General features: G+C 36.3%; 2 protein-coding genes across 5 annotated transcripts; both read left to right on the top strand.

Moving 5' to 3' along the window:
• The first annotated feature begins 2,027 nt into the window (after positions 1 to 2,027).
• On the top strand, positions 2,028 to 14,283 carry LOC132132747 (SKI family transcriptional corepressor 2-like). Of its 4 annotated transcripts, none has more exons than XM_059545259.1 (10): positions 2,028 to 2,303; positions 3,471 to 3,540; positions 6,801 to 8,613; positions 9,141 to 9,204; positions 9,692 to 9,769; positions 11,187 to 11,249; positions 11,655 to 11,753; positions 11,987 to 12,054; positions 13,172 to 13,260; positions 13,748 to 14,283. In XM_059545259.1, the coding sequence occupies exons 3-9, from the start codon at positions 6,832 to 6,834 to the stop codon at positions 13,244 to 13,246; spliced, it is 2,229 nt and encodes a 742-aa protein (XP_059401242.1). In that variant the 5' UTR covers positions 2,028 to 2,303; positions 3,471 to 3,540; positions 6,801 to 6,831; the 3' UTR covers positions 13,247 to 13,260; positions 13,748 to 14,283. The 4 variants fall into 4 exon arrangements, with proteins under 4 accessions (XP_059401242.1, XP_059401240.1, XP_059401243.1 ...); XM_059545257.1 differs by having other exon boundaries at positions 11,184 to 11,249; XM_059545260.1 differs by having other exon boundaries at positions 2,031 to 2,303; positions 11,184 to 11,249; positions 13,198 to 13,260.
• A 1,714-nt stretch (positions 14,284 to 15,997) lies between these two features.
• Positions 15,998 to 18,440, top strand: LOC132132686 (immediate early response 3-interacting protein 1-like). Its single transcript, XM_059545160.1, has 3 exons — positions 15,998 to 16,162; positions 17,292 to 17,393; positions 17,637 to 18,440. Exons 1-3 carry the CDS (start codon positions 16,072 to 16,074, stop codon positions 17,690 to 17,692), a joined length of 249 nt encoding a protein of 82 aa, XP_059401143.1. The 5' UTR covers positions 15,998 to 16,071; the 3' UTR covers positions 17,693 to 18,440.
• The last annotated feature ends 3,490 nt before the right edge of the window (positions 18,441 to 21,930 follow it).

Here is a 21,930-nt window from a genome sequence, read left to right as displayed (position 1 = left end):
TGAAGGGCCGTGTTTTCAACACGCTTCCTGTTCACTTCCACTAATAGGCACATTAAAAGCTCTTTACAAGTCAGTGGTGAGAGGAAGAGAAAAAAAGAGCACTTAACGAGTCGGAGAGAGACAGGCCGGGATCGGGTCCATTCACATGCTGCAGGCCGGCTGAGAGTGATGCCAGCTGATCAATGAGTCAATGAGGTCCTTAAAGGAAGCCTGTCCTAGTCTGCTGGAAAGACCTAATGATGAAGGCAATAAAACGCCTGGCTCTCAACCGGCAGAGTAATTAAGGAAGTGGAGGTTAGGATGTTTTGCTTTACTGATTCAACCAGTGCCATTTTTATGACCTTTTTATCCTCTCACTGTCCGGACAGCGCTCAGTGATGATAATTGCACAATATAATTCAACACACAATATGTTTGGTTAACTGACATTATTATACTTTGAATGTATATAAGTTGCTCTGAGTTCAAAGGTCTCAAATTCTGCTCTGACCACAACATGCATGAGAAGAATAAAGGGCATGCATGTGACACGAGGCGAGTTACACCAACGCCAAATTACCCAGATAGACATGACAACTGTGGATGTGTTAGAAATGGGATTTACAGGAAAAAAATGCATTAAGAGTTAAAAAGTCAATTTTGTAAAAAAAAATTTTTTTTATTAAAAATCAGGTAATTTGTGTTGCTGTTAAGTTAATGACCTTTTTTATTTGAATTCAACTATTTTTCATAGATCTTATACCATTGTGAAAAATATAATATATTTAAACATTTTAAACCGTTATAATGTTATAGATAGTTTAACATTTATATCTACACCATAGCAATCAATTAACATCTGTAATATTATGACTAATCTATAACATTATCAGTAAATGTCTCTAAAATCCCCCTCTAAAAAAAATTACAATAAATAAATAAAGACCACACTGTATTACACCAACAAAAGTCAAGTTTAAGGGTTATTATCACACTCTTAAAAATAAAGCTTTCTTTAATCTAAAGAACCGTTTTCCACTATACAGAACCTTTTGTGCAATGTAAAGTTTCCATGGATGTTAAATATTCTTCACTGAACAGAAGATGCCATGAAGAACCTTTACTTCTAATAGAAACACATCATAAATGTAGCAAATGCACATTCCAACTAGTGTAACTGTACTCATTGAAATGAGGTATATCAGTTATCTACAGTGGCTCTTCTCTGTCTTATTTCATGAAATAGTTTCTCTTTGGTGTGTCTTGAAGAACTGAGTAGCCTATGTAGTTTATTGATTTAATCGTGGGATAGAGGAGCTCAAGCTCACCAGACAGTGTAAATTACAGTCACTGGTGTATCTTACTCTGCTTTGCTGAGCAAACTCACACCAATTAATAACCCAGTAAACGAAGCTGACCAACTGATAGCCTGTTTGAACAGACTTAATTATCATTCACATGTTATGGAAGTATTTTGTCTTTTTCTTCTAAAGATGTTGTGTATGTTGGTTTTAAACATAAAGTTTTTATCTGTACATTAAAATAATTGCTGAATTCGTCCTTTCTGTGTTAAAAATTAAGTTGCATTTAATATTATTTTTGCATGCTTCATTTATTTATTTTTTTTGACATTTAATGATAGAATGCAGAGGGCCATCTTACTCCGGGTTTCAGAGCATGTTATCAGAAAAGATCAGTGTGTTCAACTAATTTTCAATATAATATTTTTATATTTTAAAAGGGTTTGTTGCTATACATAATTTGACTTTCAAACCTAAACTTACCCTCAGAAAGTGTGACAACTAGCATGGCCTGCATATGAAAAACTTCCTTGCAAACATTTCCATAAAGAGGTATAATTCCCCAGAGTGTGCAAAAATGATAAATGCCTTTGTTTTCTATTTTCTGTGAAACATTCTTCATGACAAAGGAATACAGTTTTCAGATCTCATCGAGAACAGCAAGGATTTTCAGATGCCTTCCTTCACAACTTTCAGACAGGAAAGATATAACATGTTCTCGTGCTGTAAAGAGCCCCACCTCTTTGAGATTGTTTGGGATGTGAAGTTCAGTGACAGCACTGGCTGCGATGAGCGCATTTCTCAAGCTCGTCTCCAGAGCACGAGAGCAACGCGCTGCAGATGCCTTTATATTTGCTTCCATGACGCAGAGTGATTCAGTAGAGCACAGCAGCATCAGTTCACTGTCAGCACAGAGCTGCATCGCTAAAGCTCTTACTCGGAATATCTGACAAAAGACAAGCAGCGCGAGCGTCACCTCGAGCGAGCATCAGCGCGGCTGTCGCGTGCGTGGTGCGCGTGCAGGTAAGAGCTGTAGCTTTCTGAATGCCTTTTTAAAGTTTGCAAAATCGTGTCATATATAAAATAATGTCTTTAATGACTGGAAAGTTGCGTTTTCCTTTCATATAAGCCTATGTGTAATTTCTTATTTGTTCGTTAGTCTATATGAAAAAAGTAGGCTACTAAAACAACATAAGTTAATAGTATTTCATGTTTATGCTATTTTCTGTCTTCTGGGTGTTTATTCATGCTTGAAAACATTTGTATATGTCTGTCAACCCCATCTATATATTGGTTTTAAAAAGCATATAAAAACATACGGTTCGATCTGAACTTTTGGGCTCACGTGTTCGTTCAAGAACCTTTATCGTTTTGTAACAAATTACATTTTAAAAATGACTTCAGCAAAGTGTTTCAAAATCGTCCGTAACTTGTCAGAAAAATAGTGATAATAATAATAGTGATAAAAGAATAATAACAAATCGGTCGTTTCTACTCGGATTTATTTATTTTTAGTTTTTCAGATCAATCTCCGTCATAGTAGCCAATTCAGTATAAAGTGGCCGAAAAAAGCGCAGATCATTAAGGATTAAAACTTTTGAATAACTTTGATTTTACTTAAACATTTAAAGCGGTAATTCATAATTAATTTCTAAATTTTAGTAGACAATCACGGGTAGACAATTACCTATTGCCAGATGTTCAACTGACTACTATGCTACCAAATAATATCAGCAGGTTTATATAAAGGCAGCTGTTTTGTTTTGTCGTGCATTTATTTGTCGGATCAGTTTTTAAATTAACAATTCTTATTGAAAATAAAACATCTAAAACAAGCACTATGATGGCAGGTAATATTCAGATTTTTTTATTTATTGAATTTTTTCAGACCCGTATATTTTACCTACATCTAGTATTGAATGAATAGGAGGAGCTTAAGGCTTTTCTAAAGTGGTTCATTGTTTTAATCTCACGTGCCGTTGATTTCAACCAGAAATAATCCTAAATATTAGCGCAAATATTATACTATATGCTACTATATAGTGTAAGGTAACTAGCGTTACAAAAGATTATTATAATTTAATGAACTCGAATGAAGCTATCAATCAAGCTCTGGTGAGGCGTGAAGACACTAAACAAATCAGTAATTTATGACTGTTAAAGGCTAAAATATGTTTCTTACCGTTTCAGGATTGACTGATGTTGCAGAAGGTGAGCTGAAAACAGCTAGAAAACAAATTTCTCCTGAGCATTGGATAAGGTATATGTGCACCAACATACGCTGACACAAAATATCGAAGATATTTGAACAGAATTATTGTTTTTAATGAATTAAAACACTTATTTGCATCTATTATTTGTATAAAATAAACAGAATTATTCTCTAATTCCTTGTTTACTGATTACTTTTTATTAAGTTATGCATATTTCACAATTCCATAAAGTCTGTGGGTGGCACCACACTGTATCGACCTCTAGCCCTATTTACCTGTCTGATACTGTCTTCTGTATCAGTGTTCAATCAAACCATGCAAGGAGTCTGATTACCTTACAGTAATAATATATACGGTGTCCATCATAGACTACTGGAAGCCAGCATATTGAACTATATGCAAGTTACAATTTAATTTCGATAGACCTCCAGTATTAAATAAGGATTATAATGTAGGACAGTGTACCTAGGCCGCAGTGTACTGTGGGACTTTCTATTCATGACAATTATAGGTCAGAGAGGAGTCTTTACAGCCAGGAAAAGAGAAACAGATTATTTTAAGTAAACCTGCTTTGGAAAGTGAAGACATTTGCTTTTAAAACACTAGTTTGCCTGAGGTATATTTGGTTAGATGATGGATTTGGTGTGTAATGTCCTATTCTTGTAGCTATTAGCCCCCCCCCCCCCCCCCCTCTTTCTTCTGTATTGACCCCGACAGGTCACATAAGTAATTTTTTTAATGCATGATTAATTTCACAGTAGGGTTAACAGATGAATTTCAATGCATCAGTCAGATATGAGCTATGATTTAAGCCTTACATGTTCAGCATGAATAGTTATCATCAGCAGTCTAATAAACCCTTTCAATAGTTCAACTGATCTGTGTTCTATTTTGTGATCTATTTTTATTTATTTGAAAACTTTATGAGTGTTATGCTATTGTGCTACCAATTAATTTGAATGTGTATATCATATCATACTTTTTTTTTCATATTCCTAATGGGATGAGGGGTGGGACAAAAGCCAGAGGGATGGGATCTAAATGAGGTTTAGGGGGCTGCAGATGGGACCCTCTCTTTCCTGTCAATTTGACTTGGCTTTTCCAAACACTTGACCTTTTGGACTAATTCTATTATCACGGCGAAATGAAAACGTCACAATTAAACCCATTATTCCTATAGTTACGTGCAATGTCAACAACATCTCTATAATAACTCGTAATCCCGACGTTTAAAATAAAAACCAAGCAGAGTCTTTCTAGCAAAGGCCTTTTTTCTAGTGTAGAAAAATAAAATATGGTGACATTTTTAACATAGCCTAATAGTAATTTTTCAAATTCGGATCAATAGTGCACCTGCTATGATAAAAATGTTATTGACGAGACACTTTGTCGGACAACGTGTCATCGGCATCAAACGATTAGTTTTATTCTCACTTGAGGTCGATTCAGTACGTACATCCCTCATGATGATGAAAAAACGACATGCCGACATTTGTCCCTTTTCGCTTGATTTATGAACGCGTGGAAATTGGCTCAATATGGGGTGACAGTTTGGACAGTTTCAGTGTGTGACGATGCAGGTGTTGATAACGAAATTATAACGCATTAATCAATAGCCTACCTGACTGCTCTTCACCTTTAAAATCCCATTAGTTTCACTAGTTTAGTCTAGGAGCTGCTTTTACGACTTAACTAGTGAAACTAATGGGATTGGATGCTCAAAGCGGAGAAATCAAACATAGGCTATTCGAAAAAAAAACCTTTGGCTACATTTTTTTTTATTTATTTTACATCATCATATCAATGTAATACATTAGGTTTAGAATTAGTTTCGTTAGTCTCGGGTTTTAATAAAACCTATAAAATAACATGCGATTAATCTTTATTACAAATGTGGGTAAATGTTTAAGTTTAGGCTACACATTTTCGGTGTGTTATAGCCTATATTTTTAAGTAACAAAATGTATTTATAAAGCAATATCTCTTCTTCTATGTGCTATTATACCGAGTGCACACGGCTGGTTCTCGGGTGTTTTTTCCCCTAATTCAGATGTGAACTCCAGGCATCGCCCCACGGCTCCTGTCGGGCTTCTCTTTAGTGTGTTTGAGTGGCAGTCAGTGGAGCGTCATTGGCTCTTCAGAGGGGCAGAGCCACGCCAATCACTCACAGCGCGCGCGCTCCGGCAATAAGAGACGCTTCCATTACTGTTACTACTGATACTGGACCCGAGAAAGCAGCCTGTTGTTGTATTGGGCATTTATCGTGCTTGTATTTATAAAGTTCGCGCTCTCGCTGATCGTTTTTGAAGTCGAGTTTTTAATGTCGTATGTGGAATAGGCTGCGACATGATCTGAATTCTGTTGCGTTTGGACATCTCCGACAGCGGGCGGAGGTAAGAAAAATACAAACTTTTAATCGTCTCCGAGTCCGTCCAAAACATATTGTTTTTTTTTTAATGTTTTAGACATTTAAAGTGATTGGCTTCCAGAGTGAAACAGTAAAAAAAGTGAAAGTAGGGAAACACATTTTTATGGTAAATTATTATTAGCCTGATATTATTATTATTATTATTATTATTATTATTATTATTATTATTATTATTATTATTATTATTATTATTATTTGTCTAATATTGGATTACTATATAGGCTACATTAAACAAAACAAATAAAAAGCAGCGTTCTATATTCTGTATGAGAAATTCGGAACATAACGGCGAGGCCGACAGAACATTCTCCAATATAATCAGTTTGAACCTTCCGCAAATTTCGCTACATTGTTATTTCCCCACATAAAGTTATAAAAATATTGTTAATTAATTACGCAGCATTATAATTATTACACGCCTTTTCTTTTTGCATTTTTACACAGGGAAAATGTGTTCGTTCTTCAGAGTCTTTAAGGAATCAAATTAATAGCTAAATTGCATTTTGCTGGCACACTGATTTAGTTGTTTATTTTGTTCTATTATATTCTTTAAATTAAATATATATTCCTCTTCTTCAATTTGCGAACATTTTGAATTCTTTATTTTCTCTCGCTCTTTAAATATCACCCGCATCATGTTCTGATCTACAAACAATGTGCGTCTGACACGGGAACAAAGCTGATCAGTAATTGTGTTAGTTGTTAAATTATACATTTGTTGGTGTTTGCTGTTTTTAATAACTATGCCACATCTGGTAATAACTATTATCAGAGTAATGTTCTTTATACTGTGCATAAATACAATAATGCAACTAAATTCCTTCTCTAAATCCTTTACATTGTTTTAATGCTAAATTAACACTTTAAATGTGTTTACAGACAAACACCTCCATTCATTGGTCTCTAAAGAATGGAAAAGAGTCTTCTGCCTGGACCAAACGACATTGTGATGGCTACCCCACCAAGTTCATTTCAGCAGGAGCCGCTCACGCCTCCAAGATCCTCCTTGAAGCCCAACCAAGTTGGACAGGTCATCCTCTACGGGGTGCCTATTGTCTCGTTGGTGATTGACAGTCAAGAGCGGTTATGCCTGGCTCAGATATCCAACACCCTGTTAAAGAACTACAGCTACAATGAAATCCACAATCGTCGAGTGGCTCTGGGCATCACCTGTGTGCAGTGCACCCCGGTCCAGCTGGAGATCCTCCGGAGGGCGGGAGCCATGCCCATCTCCTCCCGCCGCTGCGGCATGATCACCAAACGAGAGGCAGAGCGACTGTGCAAGTCTTTCCTGGGAGAGAACTCACCACCCAAGCTGCCAGACAACTTTGCGTTCGACGTAACGCATGAATGCGCTTGGGGCTGCCGGGGTAATTTCATCCCGGCACGCTACAACAGCTCCCGGGCCAAATGCATCAAGTGTTCCTACTGTAATATGTACTTCTCCCCTAACAAATTCATCTTCCACTCGCACCGCACACCCGAAGCCAAGTACACTCAGCCAGACGCCGCCAACTTCAACTCCTGGCGTCGGCACCTTAAACTGTCAGACAAAACGGCAGCGGAGGACCTGTTGTTTGCCTGGGAGGACGTAAAAGCCATGTTTAACGGAGGAAGTCGCAAGAGGGCACTTCCGTCCTCTAACTGCTCGGCCATGGGCACCGTCAAGGCCATGAACTCAGTTCTGCCCCACATGATTTCTCCAGAACTGGCCCAGAAAAGAGGCCGGTACGAGGACAATGGTGAGTTGGACACCACCAGCCTCTCGCCTCGAAAGGCCCCTCGCAGTTACCCGGTCATTCCGGTCCCAAGCAAAGGTTTCGGGATGTTGCAGAAGTTTCCAACTACGTCACTATTCCCAAGCCCATACACCTTCCCAGCATTCGGCCTGTGCCCGCAGAAGAAGGACGACAGCGAGGCGACCAATGGACAGAAAAACAGCGGCCTCTCAGGGCTTCTTTGGCCCGGCCGCAAGGACGCTTTTTACCCGCCCTTCTGCATGTTCTGGCCCCCGAGGGCAACTGGGGGTATCCCGGTGCCCACTTACCTCCAACCCCAACCCAATGCCCTTTCAGAGAGCCCGTCCCTCAGACAAGCCTTTTTGGATCTGTCTGAACAGGGTGATGCCAGCTTGGAAACGAACCCTAGATCCGGGCTGTTCGAGAGCGACTGCCCGCCTGTGACCTCCGACCTCCGACCCACCCCGGAGGGCTGGTTAAAGCTGCTAGATGCTCCCTCGCTGCAAGCCCGAAAGGCCAGTTACCACTCCGCCTTCCGGCCGGTGGTCAAAGACACGGAAAGCATTGCCAAGCTCCAGGGCAGCCTGGAGGACTTCGGACCGGAGAGGCACCTCTCTCCTGGCACCAGCTGCAGCTTCCAGAGCGACAGCGGAGAGAGCGATGAGGAGCAGGAAGTGGATGTAGAGACGAAACAGGACGAGGAACAGGAGGACTTCACCAACCGTGTGGCACAGACGCCTCCGCAGACGCTACAGCAGCCGTGTGGCCTGCACATGTGTGGGCTTCCCAACAGCAGTGCAGGGGATCAGGCCAAAAAACAACCCTCCTTCCCAACCGTTCCCACTGAGACCTCAGCAGAGGACAAACCCGGCCTCGCTGTCAGTCCGCCCACCATCCTCAAAGTCCCCAGCCCCGTTCACGACTCGCTGGAGGAAAGCGCTGCATACAGAAATGTAAATATTCCCTCCAGGCACTTTAACTAATTATTTAAATGCGTGTCATTGGTTGGCAGGGGCCATATGCATAACAAGATTGATAGCCTGTATTCCCTGCAGAAATGAAATATTCAAGGCTCTTTGATCCCTTCAAATAAGCCCAGTCGTGTTTTGTTTAATGGCGACATTATGTTTGCTCCCCTTTGTCACTTCTGCCTATTAGCCCCTTTTAATCTTTAACCCTCTGACGCTACATTAACAGACAGAACGGGAGGAGCGACAGGAATCGAACCGGGAATTCTTCAGCAATTAGCCTTAGCACAGACATGTCGCTGGTGCGCTAATTTATATAAAGAAACTCGGTAGCATGACAAAGCAGAACAAACATCAGGATCATATATAAAACATAACACTATTGTCATTTTCAAGGCTAATCCATTCTGTGCTTTGGGCTGACTGATATATTTTGTTGCTCTATGTTCAGCCTTTGGCCTGATGTTATGAATCAGTTCTAATCAGACATTGCTGGTGTTTTATGCTCACAGGCTCACAAGAGCAGAGACGATGGGCTGCCAGCATATGCAAGCAAAAACAAAAGCACCATCGCAGGTGAGAAATGAATGAAGTTAATGCTGTTGCAACTTTGCAGATGTGGAAACTGTAATGTGATTATTCCATGCATTATTTTCTTTTCTTTAAGGTTTTTGCACTAATTTAGTTTTCAATATATATATTTACATTTACATTTAATCATTTAGCAGACGCCTTTATCCAAAGCGACTTACAAATGAGGACAATGGAAGCTAATTATTATTGTAAAATTACATGCATTGCTTGAGTTTATTTAGAAGTTATTTTTACAATGTTTACTCTCTCTCTCTATATATATATATATATTAAAACCAATAATAATTATTTGTAAAAGTAAATGCACATTAAAACATATTTTAACTAAATAATTAAATGAAAATAAATGCTTAAAATAAAAATAAACTAAATAATGATAATTCACAAAAAAATAATACAATTTTACACCTTTACAACTTAACATGCAATTCATTTGTGTACATGCATTCACATTTGATTTTTTTTTCAGACGACAACAAAGAGCAGAGCAGCTTTTTCGTCCCAGAGACAGAGACATTGGCACCTGAATACTGGCGTGAGAATCCAAGTAAGAACACACGCCACTTTATCTCAGCTTTACATCCGCCACTTACAGCAAGAGGGCAGTGAAATCATTTGCGCAGCACAGCTAGCCCATCCCCATCCCAGGATATTAGGATTAATCTAAATATAAAAGATAGGGGATGGAATATACTCTGCTGCACTCTTAAAATGGAGCAGCTCTCTCCAGAATGTCATTGGGAAAATGTGTTCTGTAGGGAGCCATAACAGTTCAGCAAGACAATCAGCTCAACGCCAGGAAGGTGACAATCACCATTTGAACAATATCAGACGGAAATAATTGCCTTTTACTTGGCAAAATCTTCCATTAGAAAGATCATAGCTTATTGCCTTTTATCTGTCAGAAAGACATTAAAAGTGTTTTATGACATCTATAGCAACATTTATATTATCTAGCCAATAATGATCTCCTCATATAACGTACAATATATTTGAAAAAAATTACATGAAACAAATTAAATGAAACCACCTTTGCCTGATTGCTAAACGTCTCCGAGGGGCTACTGGGAAACGTGATTAGAACTTCTGATTTTCCGAAGAGTCTAACGGCAGTGTCTTAAAGATAGTTCTGTTTCTTGGGAGGGAGGGAAGAAATAATCTAATTTTCCATTTATATAATGCAAACTGCCTTGGCTTTGACTATTCACGGTTAATTGACTGTCAAACGAGGTTGTTATCCTCAGGCACTGTCTGCAAATTTGCTTGTCAAATGAGACAGAGAGAGGAGGAGAGCGAGAACAAGACCGCTTTCCAAATGAGGAACGCCTTGTTCGGCTTAAAGAGGCAAGACCGGGAATGAGAGGGAGAGAGAGAGAGAGAGAGAGAGAGAGGGAGAGAGAGAGAGAGAGAGGGGAATGAGGGGAAGATTATATCAACGTGTTGGATCACTTCATTTGAGCCATTTGCAATTTAGACACAAAAACACAGGCGGCGGTGGACATGCCGTGCAGACGTACTGACTCAAAACTGTTTCGAATAATTTCCTGATTCAATAGCGCAGTAACATTAATGAAATCAGCTGTTTTCACAATTTCAGGATATTGGAATATTGTAAGGGCTTTTCCAATGAATGCACTTGAATGCACTAATCAGATATTTTGTAGGTTATAGTAAGTTAGTGGAGTCAGATATATATTATATTTTTTCATTGCATAATGTTTTTACAGTAAATATGCAGCCATACCATATTCATGATGTATGAATGCCATTTCCTCACCAAAGCAAAATAGCATGTATTCTTTGTAAGTCAAATATGTTTGTCTGAAATATCCTGTTGTTAGAGTGACATCTATTGGTCGTTGTTAGAACTACATGATGTGTGTCATTCTTTAATATAGAAACTGACATGAGTGGATGCTTGCAATGCGTTTTATATTTTAAATCATCTTATTTCTGCTCAGCAGACCAAAGTCAAGACTCGAACTCCCCCGTATCGCTCAAGAAGGATGTTGAGAACATGGAAAAAGGTGAGATTGCTAGACTTGACTATTAAAAAGATTTTTATTTGAAGGAAATTAATGCTTTTGAGTTTAAATAAATGCTTTTCTTTTGAACCTTGTATTAATCAAAGCAGTGCAACGGTTTTCAACATTGATAATAATAAGAAATGTTTGCAGTATATTTGATGATCAGGTGACTGGAGTAATAATGCTGAAAATTCAGCTTTGATCACAGGAATAAATTGTATTTTGCAAAATATTAAAAAAGGAAATAGGTATTATAAATAGTAATAATATTTCACAGTTTAACTGATTTTATTGTATTTTTAAACTAATAAATGAAGCCTTGGTGAGCAGAAGAGACTTCTTTTGAAAACTTAAAAAACTCCTACTAAACCCAACGTTTGATTAATGGTGTATTCTGTCCTTCAGAGGAACTCCAGAAAGTTCTCCTTGAACAGATAGATTTACGGAGGAGACTGGAGCAGGAGTTTCACGCTCTGAAAGGCAGCTCTCCATTTCCAGTTTTCCGTAAGTGGCCTGACATCACACGTTTTATCATCACGATTTATCATGTAAAAATCAAAGTACCCGCTTTTTCTGATCAATCAAAGTATAGCTCTATAATGACCGACTTCTAAAACAAGCCCCAAAATGTTCAAACGACCATTTTTCATTACATAACTTTAAAAGGGATTATATATGAATACAGGTCACCATAAGATGCCATTGTGTTTAATATTCCATACTTGGCCATCCTACAGATAACTTTCAGGACCAAATGAAGAGAGAACTGGCTTACAGGGAAGAAATGGTGCAGCAGTTACAGATGGTAAGGAGTTATCTAGGAACATCATCGACAATAAGTTCAGAATTTCCCATAAGATTAATTAGCTTTTGAATCATATAAATATCCCACATACAGCTCTGTTATATTAGTAATCTGCTGAAGCAGGCTAAATCTATGTTAAAGAAGAAATATAAGACAAGCAGCAGGATCTGGTGTCTCGCAATCTTTTGTTGTCTAGAACTGGTTCAACATTGCATAGCGCTGCGGCATCAATCACTGGGGCATCTGTGTTTTAACACATGGATGATGCTGGCAGACTGCCACTGTGTGTTCTCTCAGTTCAACACCATCCGTCAAGCCAGGGGAGAGCATATATGAGAGATTACAGCAAGACAGATTCTGTATCGCACAAAACTATAGAGATGAATGCATAATGAAGTTTGGAAGATGGAAGCTTCCTTTTAGTGTGCCATCAGCACATATAAGGGAATATGCAAATGTTGTCACACGGCGATAGGGTATTTTTCATTTAAAGACAGAACGGCTTTAAGTGACCTATTGCGCTTGTGTTTTTTGAAAGTAATACTTTTATTCAGTAAGAATGCCTTATATTAATAAAAGTGAAAGTAAAGACATTTATAATGTTACAGAAGATTTATGTTTCAAATAAATGCTGTTCTTTTGAACTCTCTGTTCATCAGAGAATCATGAGAAAAAATGTAAAAAAAATACAAATCAGCAAAAACTGTTCTCAACACTGATAATAATTAGAAATGTTTCCTGAGCAGCAGATCGGCATATTAGAAGCATCATGGAGACTGGAGTAATGATGCTGAAAATTCAGCTTTACATCACAAGAATAAATTACATTTTTGCATATATTAAAATAGAAACCTGTTCTTTTGAATTATAAACTATTTACCAATTTTGCTGTTTTTACTCTATTTTTGTTCAAATAAATGTAGCTTTGGTGAAGAGAAGAGACTAAAAAAATATTGACCTCAGATTTTATAACAGTAAAATTTAAGCACATTAAAAACATTAATTACATTTTTTTTGTGCCATCCCTTCTGTAGATAGATAATATAGTCACTAAAATGGCAGATAAGAGAAATATTGTATTGTTGATGGGCAGTCCAAGTATTAACTGATTCCATAGTGTTTTTTTGTTTTGTTTTTTTGTAGATTCCCTATGCAAACATCATTAGAAAAGAAAAGGTCGGGACACATCTAAACAAAAGCTAAATGGTAAGTATCAAAGTCATTTCATCATCAAAAAAAAAAAAAAAAAAGATGTGTGCATTCACTCAAATCTATTTCTATTTAATACAGACTTCATCAATTTGTCATGTTGAAAATTGCTTAACTTATTTTGATAAATTAAAGTAATGTAAAAACACGTTCAAGTTTATAGCGCTTTTTACGATACAAATCATTGCAAAGCAACTTTACAGAAAATTAAGTTTCTACAATATTTAGTAGTAGCTTATCAGTGCTGACTGTCAGTTTATGTGCACATGACAGAAACTTTCAGAAAGATTAATACAAGACATAGTCAACCAGACGATGAACGCTATTAACAGCAATTATTATAAGATGCAATCACACTTGTAGCAAAAATTTGGTAGTTTTGTATGCTGTCATAACTTTTTATAACAAATTTGTCATCACGTTTTTGATGTTCTTGATTATTTTGAGAAATCGTTGTGACTATATCACTTGTTATATGTTGTAGGTCAGTTTGTTTGAAACAAAATCAAGCTGCTCTCAACATCTCAACACAACGAAAGCAACCTCTTGCCCAGATCAAAATGTTGAACGCTGCCTTTGACAGACCATCTCTCCAATCAAACCAAAAGGCATCAGTGTACTGACTGACTCACAGTACAATTAAATGCATCTACCAATGATTTAGAGTTCATTTGACATATTTCCTGTACAGTAACCCCACTTTGATTATTTATGAACTTATTTAAGTTTATTTATTACCCATGCATTCATTTGTTTATTGATAACAGCAATCTGTACAATGATATTAGCTATAACTTGTAAATGTACAAAAGGAGGCTGTGGAGGAAACGGTTTGCTCTGTACTGTGGCTGATGAGCAATCTGAAAGTGTGTAAACCTTTCTTGTTTTGCCTGTTTAAATACAACATTGACATAAACACAAGTTTCAAAACTGTTATTATTAACCGTTGATGCAAATGTATTTAAATATGTTCTTGTAGTTTCTCTACTATTTATGTGGATAATTAAAAGTCTATCATATGAAAAATACCATTCATTTCAATGTTTTATTTATATATTTATTTGTTTGTTTATTTATTTTTACAAGTGGCACTTTGAAAACCACAAGCATAATAAAATCATAAAGAAAGAAAATGAGTGATAGTAAAAAAATAGGCTGTAAAGCAATATTTGTGTGCATTTGTAGGGTTTACATTAATAACTGCATCCATTTTACGAATTATTTTCTACATGATATACTTAAGTGCTGCAATAATATAGAGATTTAGTACAAATACAGTGAGCATGTGATTCATGTGTTTGGTGCGATCAGTACATGTCTAAATTCGGAAAATACTATTTAGCGGTTAAAGTAGTGTACAGCCATGGCCAAAAGTTTTCAAAATTACACAAATGTTAATTTTCACAAAGTCTGCTGCCTCGGTTTTTGTGATAGCAATTTGCATATACTCCAGAATGTTATGAAGAGTGATCAGATTAATTGAAATTAATTGCAAAGAAAAAAAATGTTGAAATCATTCTTCTTCCTCTGTTAACCATGGTTTGCAAGGAAACAGGTGCCGTTATCATTGCTTTGCACAAAATGGGATTCATAGGCAAGGATAATGTTGCAATTAAGATTGCATCTAAATGAACCATTTATTGGATCATCAGTAACTTCTAGGAGAGAGGTTCAGTTGCTGTGAAGAATGCTTCACGGCACCCAAGAAACTCCTAAAGTTGATTCAGCTGTGGGATCGGTGCACCAGCAGTGCAGAGCTTGCTCAGGAATGGCAGCAGGCAGGTGTGAGCGCATCTGCACACACAGTGAGGCCAAGACTTTTGGAAGATTGCCTGGTGTCAAGAAGGGCAGCAAAGAAGCCACTTCTTGCCAAGAAAAACTGATATTCTGCAAAAGGCACATGGATTGGACTGCTGAGGACAGGGGTAAAGTCATTTTCTCCAATGAATCTCCTTTCTGATTGTTGGGAGCATCTGGAAAAAGGCTTGTCCGGAGAAGAAAAGGTGAGCGCTACCATCAGTCCTTCAGTCTTGTGTCATGCCAACAGTAAAGCATCCTGAATCCATTTGTGTGTGGGGTTGCTTCTCAGCCAATGGAGTGGGCTCACTTACAATTTTGCCTAAGAACACATCCATGAATAAATAATGGTACAAAAACATCCTTGGAGAGCAACTTCTCTCAATTATCCAAGAACAGTTTGGTGGTGAACAATGTATTTTCTAGCATGCTGGAGCACCTTGCCACGAGGCTAAAGTGATAAGTGGCTCTGTGTATAATAAATCATTGGCCAGTAAACTCCCCAGATCTTAATCCTATTGAGAATTTTTGCTCAATCCTTAAAAGGCAGATGGATACAAAAACAAAAACAGAAAAACACACAAATTCTGACAAACACCAAGCATTGATTATGCAAGAATGGGCTTCCATCAGTCCGTATGTGGCCCAGAAGTTGATTGCCAGGATGCCCAGGGTGGCTTGCAGAGGTCTTGAAAAATAAGGATCAACACTGCAAATACTGAGTCTTTGCATGAACTTAATGTAATAGTCAATAAAAGCCTTTGACACTTATGAAATGCTTGTAATTATAATATACCAACATCTGACAAAAATATCTAAAAACACAGAAGGAAACATGACTTTGTGAAAATTCATATTTGTGTCATTCTCAACACTTTTGGTCACGGCTATAGTTAGAGTAATTTGTTAGTAATGTTTAATGCTTTTGTGACTCTTTGGCGTCGCGTCTGTGACGTAATCCCGCGCGACGCACGCACGCAAGCGCGTTTGCGTCAGCGCAGTAGTGCCAGCATGGCGTTCACTCTGTACGCGCTGATTCAAACAGCGATATTATTCACTAATGCCATTGCAGTGCTCCACGAAGAGAGGTTTCTCAGTAAAAGTAAGTGCTTATGAATGGATTTTATCCTTCAGTATGATGATAGGCTTGTTTTGTCGTGTTGATGTGTGTGTGTATTGCCACCTGGTTTGCTAGCCTCAAGTTTACGTCTCCGAAATGTAACTTTACAGGAAATTATGTAAACATGAGAATGGTAAATGTTTACACAAGCGATATTAACATGCTTTTTTTAATGACCATGTTAGTTATTGACAACGCCTGAATGGATTTTAGTAGTTATTAATTTAAAAACGAATTGATGTTATTTTAGCTGGCTAGTCTGCATCAGTTGGCCAGTATCATAAACTGTAAATGTGCTGACATAGTAATCATTAATATACTGAAAAAAATGTTTTGAAATTGATCAGCCCCTCATGAAAGTACAACAACTTAGTTTTTATTATTTTTTTTTTTAAATCACTACATTATTCTACATGTTATTTAATAACGTCAATGACATTACTGTTTACAAATATTAATAATTACAGTGGGTCTAAACATTTAATTTAAAATCAAATAACATGAAAGCAATATACATGCATGCAAATGTGTATGAAGGAAATCAGCAGGAACAATACAGTCATATAAGAAATGTGTTATTATTTATAAGTTTAAGAGATTTTACAGTAAAGAGAAAAAAACAGCAAGAAAGACTTATGAATATCTAAATGAAACTTGTTCTTGTAAATAAAACAGTTCAGGACAATAAAGGAACAATGCATTCAGCAGCATGGATGTCTCATATTTTTCAGCAATAAATAAATAAATAAATAAATAAAATTTTATAAATAACTTAAATTCTCCCAAAGGGAATACATCTGATGACATTGATAAAATAAATGAAGCAAAGCTTACAGAATAAAGATCAACTGGGAATATAAGCAAAAATAGCAATTTGCAAGCTAGTTGGATAGACATTATGCATGATCTTCATTTGCACTTCAGTCATTTTGTTAGAGGTTAAATATTTTTAGGGATTAACTATTCTCTTTTTCAAGTGAATAGCCTACAGTCAAAAAACTATATAATCCTTCAGCCCTTGATGATAAAGATATACATCTTTATATGCATGCATATAGTAATTATAGCATGACAAGAATGCTCTGTAATTAACAAATGCATCATTTTCCAGTCGGCTGGGGAGCAGAGCAGAGTATTGGAGGTTTTGGAGATGAACCCGGCATTAAAGCACAACTTCTGAACCTTATTCGCTCCGTCAGGACTGTCATGAGAGGTTTGATCATTTATACAGTGTCAATACTGATGTTTACTAATTCCCATGTTTAGATCTTGGATAATCTATTACTAGCAAGAATCATTTATAGAGATACTAAATTACCTGTAATAGTTTTTAGATTTTCATTAATCTTAATCATGTTTTAGGGAAAATTAGGTCCATAACTTGTTTCTGTGTCTTTATATCTATGTGTGCCAGAAATCCTTTAATATTAACATGGTTTCTCTTCTCCTGTTGCAGTACCTCTAATAGCAGTAAATGCAGTGTGTATCGTCTTATTATTACTGTTCGGATGAAGAAAGAATCGATGGGTTGCGGTGGATCAGGATCTGTTGGGGAACACAGTCAATCTGGCAAAGGAAAATGGACTGTTTTTGTATCTGTGGTTCTAAATGTTGCTCTCCAATGTCTGTACCCAGAATGATTTACTGTTAGTACTCCGGTAGTTTAATACGAAACGAATACCAGTAAACATTTTTCCTTTTTTAATTTTGTAACTTTACAGAAGCTCCTGTGTCTGTACATGCTGTTTTTGTAACATTCAAGGTGCGGTAAAGTGTTGATTCCTCAGGCATTCATGTGTTTCTTAGAACAAGCAACAATGAAATCAATCAGACGGGTCTGCCAAAGCCATTCGGATTGTTTCTGGCACCTGAATTTTTCCCCTTTTTTTTTCTTTCCTTTTTTATAGAAATGTTAAGTTCTCCAAAACTAATCTTCCATTTCAAAGACAGCTTGGAAAAATAAATGTTGTGTTTAATATATTTAAAGGCCTATTGATAAAGTCTTTTTTTATAATTTTAATAAAGATGTGCTCACTGTACTGAGTTGTAGTGTTATTAAAAAGAATTTAAAATACAACATCTTTGGTCAGACGTGTCTGAAATGTTTGACCAAAGTAGCCTCTAGCCTTATGAGCCAGTCATTCTACATTTCAGGTTTTGATGGAGTGATTGTGTCTTTCCATCTGTTATTAATGTGTCAAAATTTTGTGCCTTTTTTTGTTTTAGAATAAGTGCATTACACTTCTGATAATTTTGCTGCCTAGGATCAGTCAGCATTTATTAAATCAGATGGTTTAATGTTATTTTTTGAGTAGGTTATGTGATTAGAAGCATATGGAGTCCATTAACAACATTAGATTAGTCCATTAGGATTAAACTACCTTTTTATTAACAGTAGCCCAGACCACAGGATAAAACACTGAATTACAACCATATGTTCAGAGCAGCGATTAAAGCCTGACCCTTTATAATCTATGCTTAATAGTTATTACCAAAGATGATGTGTCTTTATACTTCTCCAATCCCAGGATTTATATTATCGCAGAGAAAAATATTTTTGGCAGCAAAGTTATAGCTTATATATATATATATATATATATATATATATATATATATATATAGTGCACAAAAACAAGTGATTATTTTTTTTTTAAGGTAAAAATATTTGTGTGTTTGACTTATTTTTTGTGCATTAATCATGAATAGTAAAACACCAACAAAAAAACACATTCCAATATCTGTATAAGAAAGATATGATGTTCTCAGTGCTTTTTAATCTGCTATTAAAATATCCAGCGTATGTTTTTTTATTCATTGAGTGAATAATCTGTCATATACAACCCTCTTTAATGATTATAAACTGCCAGGGTGGAGAAAAGCCAGTGTGCTTTTAGGAATACAGCTACACACAATATGTTAAAAGTTTATATAAAATACTAAACTCAATAGAAAACAATTTAATGCATTTCTCAGGACTACTAAATGTGAGACTGCACCAGAGAAGGACCCTCGCAGGAATGTAGTTCATAGAAATGTGTACAGTAACTTATGTTAGTCAAATGTGTTTTATGCTTTAACAGTCGTTGTTTCATCCTTTTGTATTAATTTAAATGTTATTAAAAACCTAAACTCAAATCTCACAGCACTGCCCTCACACACAATCCTCTATTTACATGCTCTTACTGAATGATTTGAGGCAATCTTCTTTACCTTATCCAAAGCTCTCGTTGTTTGGCAGCTCGTTTTAAATAAATGTAGAGTTTCCAAATCCTTAAAATTATGTCAAACACAGATGATGAGATGGTGTGTTGTTCTGAAGGCAAGTCATTGTGTTTAATCCAGAGTTCATGTGATTAAGAGCATTAATTGCACCCTCGGAAACGCACAGTATGATAAATACAAAATACTAAATCGTCAGTCAGGTTTATCTGCATGGATTTATTATTATATATTTTTTTGCCATTCAGCCCAGCTTTTGCTTAAAATAAATAAATAATAAATAAAACCCTGAGTGAGGTGTATGTGAAAGCTTTATGCTTCAATATCAGTGATGGCGTCTCTGAAAGCGGTTCTCATTGATCTGAGTGGGACTCTTTAAATCGAGGATGCGTGGGGTGCAAGAAGCTTTAGCTAGGTCAGTTGGTTGAAATTATCAGCCGTTTGTGATCACTGGATAAGGATTTTTAAAATAGACTGAACAAAATAATAAACGCAAGACTTTTGTTTTTGCCCCTATTTTTTATGAGCTGAGCTCAAAGATCAAAGACTTTTTCTATGTACACAAAGGCCTATTTCTCTCAAATATTGTTCACAGATCTGTCTAAATCTGTGTTAGTGAGCACTTCTCCTTTGCCTAGATAATCCATCCACCTCACAGGTGTGGCATATCAAGATGCTGATTAGCATGATCATTGCACAGGTGTGCCTTAGGCTGGCCACAATAAAAGGCCACTCTAAAATGTGCAGTTTTAATGTATTGGGGGGCCTGGGGTGGGGCGGGGGTCTGAAAACCAGTCAACCGAATTATACTTTAGGCTTAAATTGCACTGTTTCTTTTAAAAGATTAGTTAATCCGAGAATGAAAATTTGTTTTGGTATTTGTCTATGATTTTTTAAGCCAAAAGTTGGCAGAAGCCGCTTTTGCCATCTTGTCAACGCATCACCGCGCTGACTCCTAGATAATCGAAAATGGGCAAAAAGGCAGGAGCTGGTTGCTGAAACCACGCCCCCCCTTGCTCGACGGCAGTGTCAGCAGTGGCAATCCACCTGTCACTCAAGTGGCTGTGCAATTAATTATGCAGAACTTTAAGACTTAATATAATTTAAATGGATGAGTTATAAAAACATTCACTCCGCTCACAGTTGTCATGAAGAGCAAAATTAGCTATATAGACACTATACTATAAAAAATAGTATAAATATTATTAACTCTTTCCCTGCCATTGACGAGTTATCTCATCTTTTAGAAGACAATGCTTCCCCGCCATTGACAAGTTTTTACGGCTTTTTGTGTTTTCACTGTTATACACTGGGGGGCGCTATATCACATCTTCTGAACGAGTTCAAAACCTCCTGAACAAAAACACACATGAACAGGACGGAGAAACTAGAGATATCATAAATATAAATAATGCGATCATCAGCAATAGATAGCATAGAAATGAAAACTGCATAATGTTATGGAGTAAAATGATGATCCAGGAAGTTGTAAATATCTGTGCAAGTCTTTGAGGTGTTGATAAAAGCGATTTGCTGGATTTATATTTTTCTTTTTTAATCATACTGAGTATTGTTCAGATGTAGTATTTGATAAAATTTTTATTTGCTCAAACATTTTTATTAAACCTACCTATAAGGTAGAATAAAACAATTTTTAATAGAGGCTTTAATCTTTATTTTGGTGTATTTTTATATTCATATATTCATACAGCAAAATATACTGTAGGCCATCAAATTGTAGTGAAAATCTTCAAAATGTAAAAAAAAAAAATGCTGGCTGGGAAAGATTTAAGGAACCATATACATCATGAAATAATCTTTTAAGATTTGCTTTTACTAAGCCCATGAATAACATTAAGATCACCGTAAAATAAAGTAAAAAATTTAATTAAATTTTTTTTTGCATAAATAATAATTAGGCATATTTCAGGATTATTTTATTGTTTATGACAATTAGTTATTTATTATTATAGACAATTAAGCATGACCCAGATGCATTACGACAATGATAATTTCTGTTGGGATATTTTCTTAATCATCATGAAATGCAATTTGTTTTTTTATTGTTTATTTATTGTTTAAGTATTTATGAAATTCAAGATGGAATGTATGACTGAATTAGTTTATCATTTTAAGCTGCTAAGAAAAAAAATCATATTTAAATTTTTTGCAGGCAAATACAGACCTGGTGATGAGGGTAAAATTAACCCGTCTCCTCACCTGACGTGTGACAGTTTATTGTTTTTTCAGAGGCTGTCAATCATATACTTCAACATCTCTTAGGATCTAAAGAAAAAAGAAAAAAAATAATATTGGTACAGTGTAGTTTGATTATTGTTTAAATGTCCATTGTAACGTTGCTGCCACTCAATATGCATTTACTTTCATGTACATATCCTATCAATCAGCCTAGCTCATGAGCAATAAATAAAACAAAATCAAAAAGTGAGCTATGATACTATATCGCCTTCAATCGATTACAGTCTTATTTCCTTTAAAATGTCTTTATAGTGAGACTACTAATAAAACAC

Source organism: Carassius carassius, chromosome 49, assembly GCF_963082965.1.
Source record: "Carassius carassius chromosome 49, fCarCar2.1, whole genome shotgun sequence".
In the NCBI taxonomy this organism is placed as follows: Eukaryota; Metazoa; Chordata; class Actinopteri; order Cypriniformes; family Cyprinidae; genus Carassius; species Carassius carassius.
Note: the sequence above shows the minus strand (reverse complement) of the source record. Positions and strands in the feature narration are given on the sequence as shown.

Excerpts from the sequence above, each read along its gene's own strand:
- LOC132132747 (XM_059545257.1), top strand. The coding sequence starts at position 6,832 with ATGGAAAAGAGTCTTCTGCCTGGACCAAACGACATTGTGATGGCTACC. Across the intron at positions 8,614-9,140 it reads AAAGCGCTGCATACAGAAAT|GCTCACAAGAGCAGAGACGA; the intron begins GTAAATATTCCC and ends TTATGCTCACAG. Across the intron at positions 11,754-11,986 it reads CTCTCCATTTCCAGTTTTCC|ATAACTTTCAGGACCAAATG; the intron begins GTAAGTGGCCTG and ends GCCATCCTACAG.
- LOC132132686 (XM_059545160.1), top strand. The coding sequence starts at position 16,072 with ATGGCGTTCACTCTGTACGCGCTGATTCAAACAGCGATATTATTCACT. Across the intron at positions 16,163-17,291 it reads AGAGAGGTTTCTCAGTAAAA|TCGGCTGGGGAGCAGAGCAG; the intron begins GTAAGTGCTTAT and ends ATCATTTTCCAG. Across the intron at positions 17,394-17,636 it reads CGTCAGGACTGTCATGAGAG|TACCTCTAATAGCAGTAAAT; the intron begins GTTTGATCATTT and ends CTCCTGTTGCAG.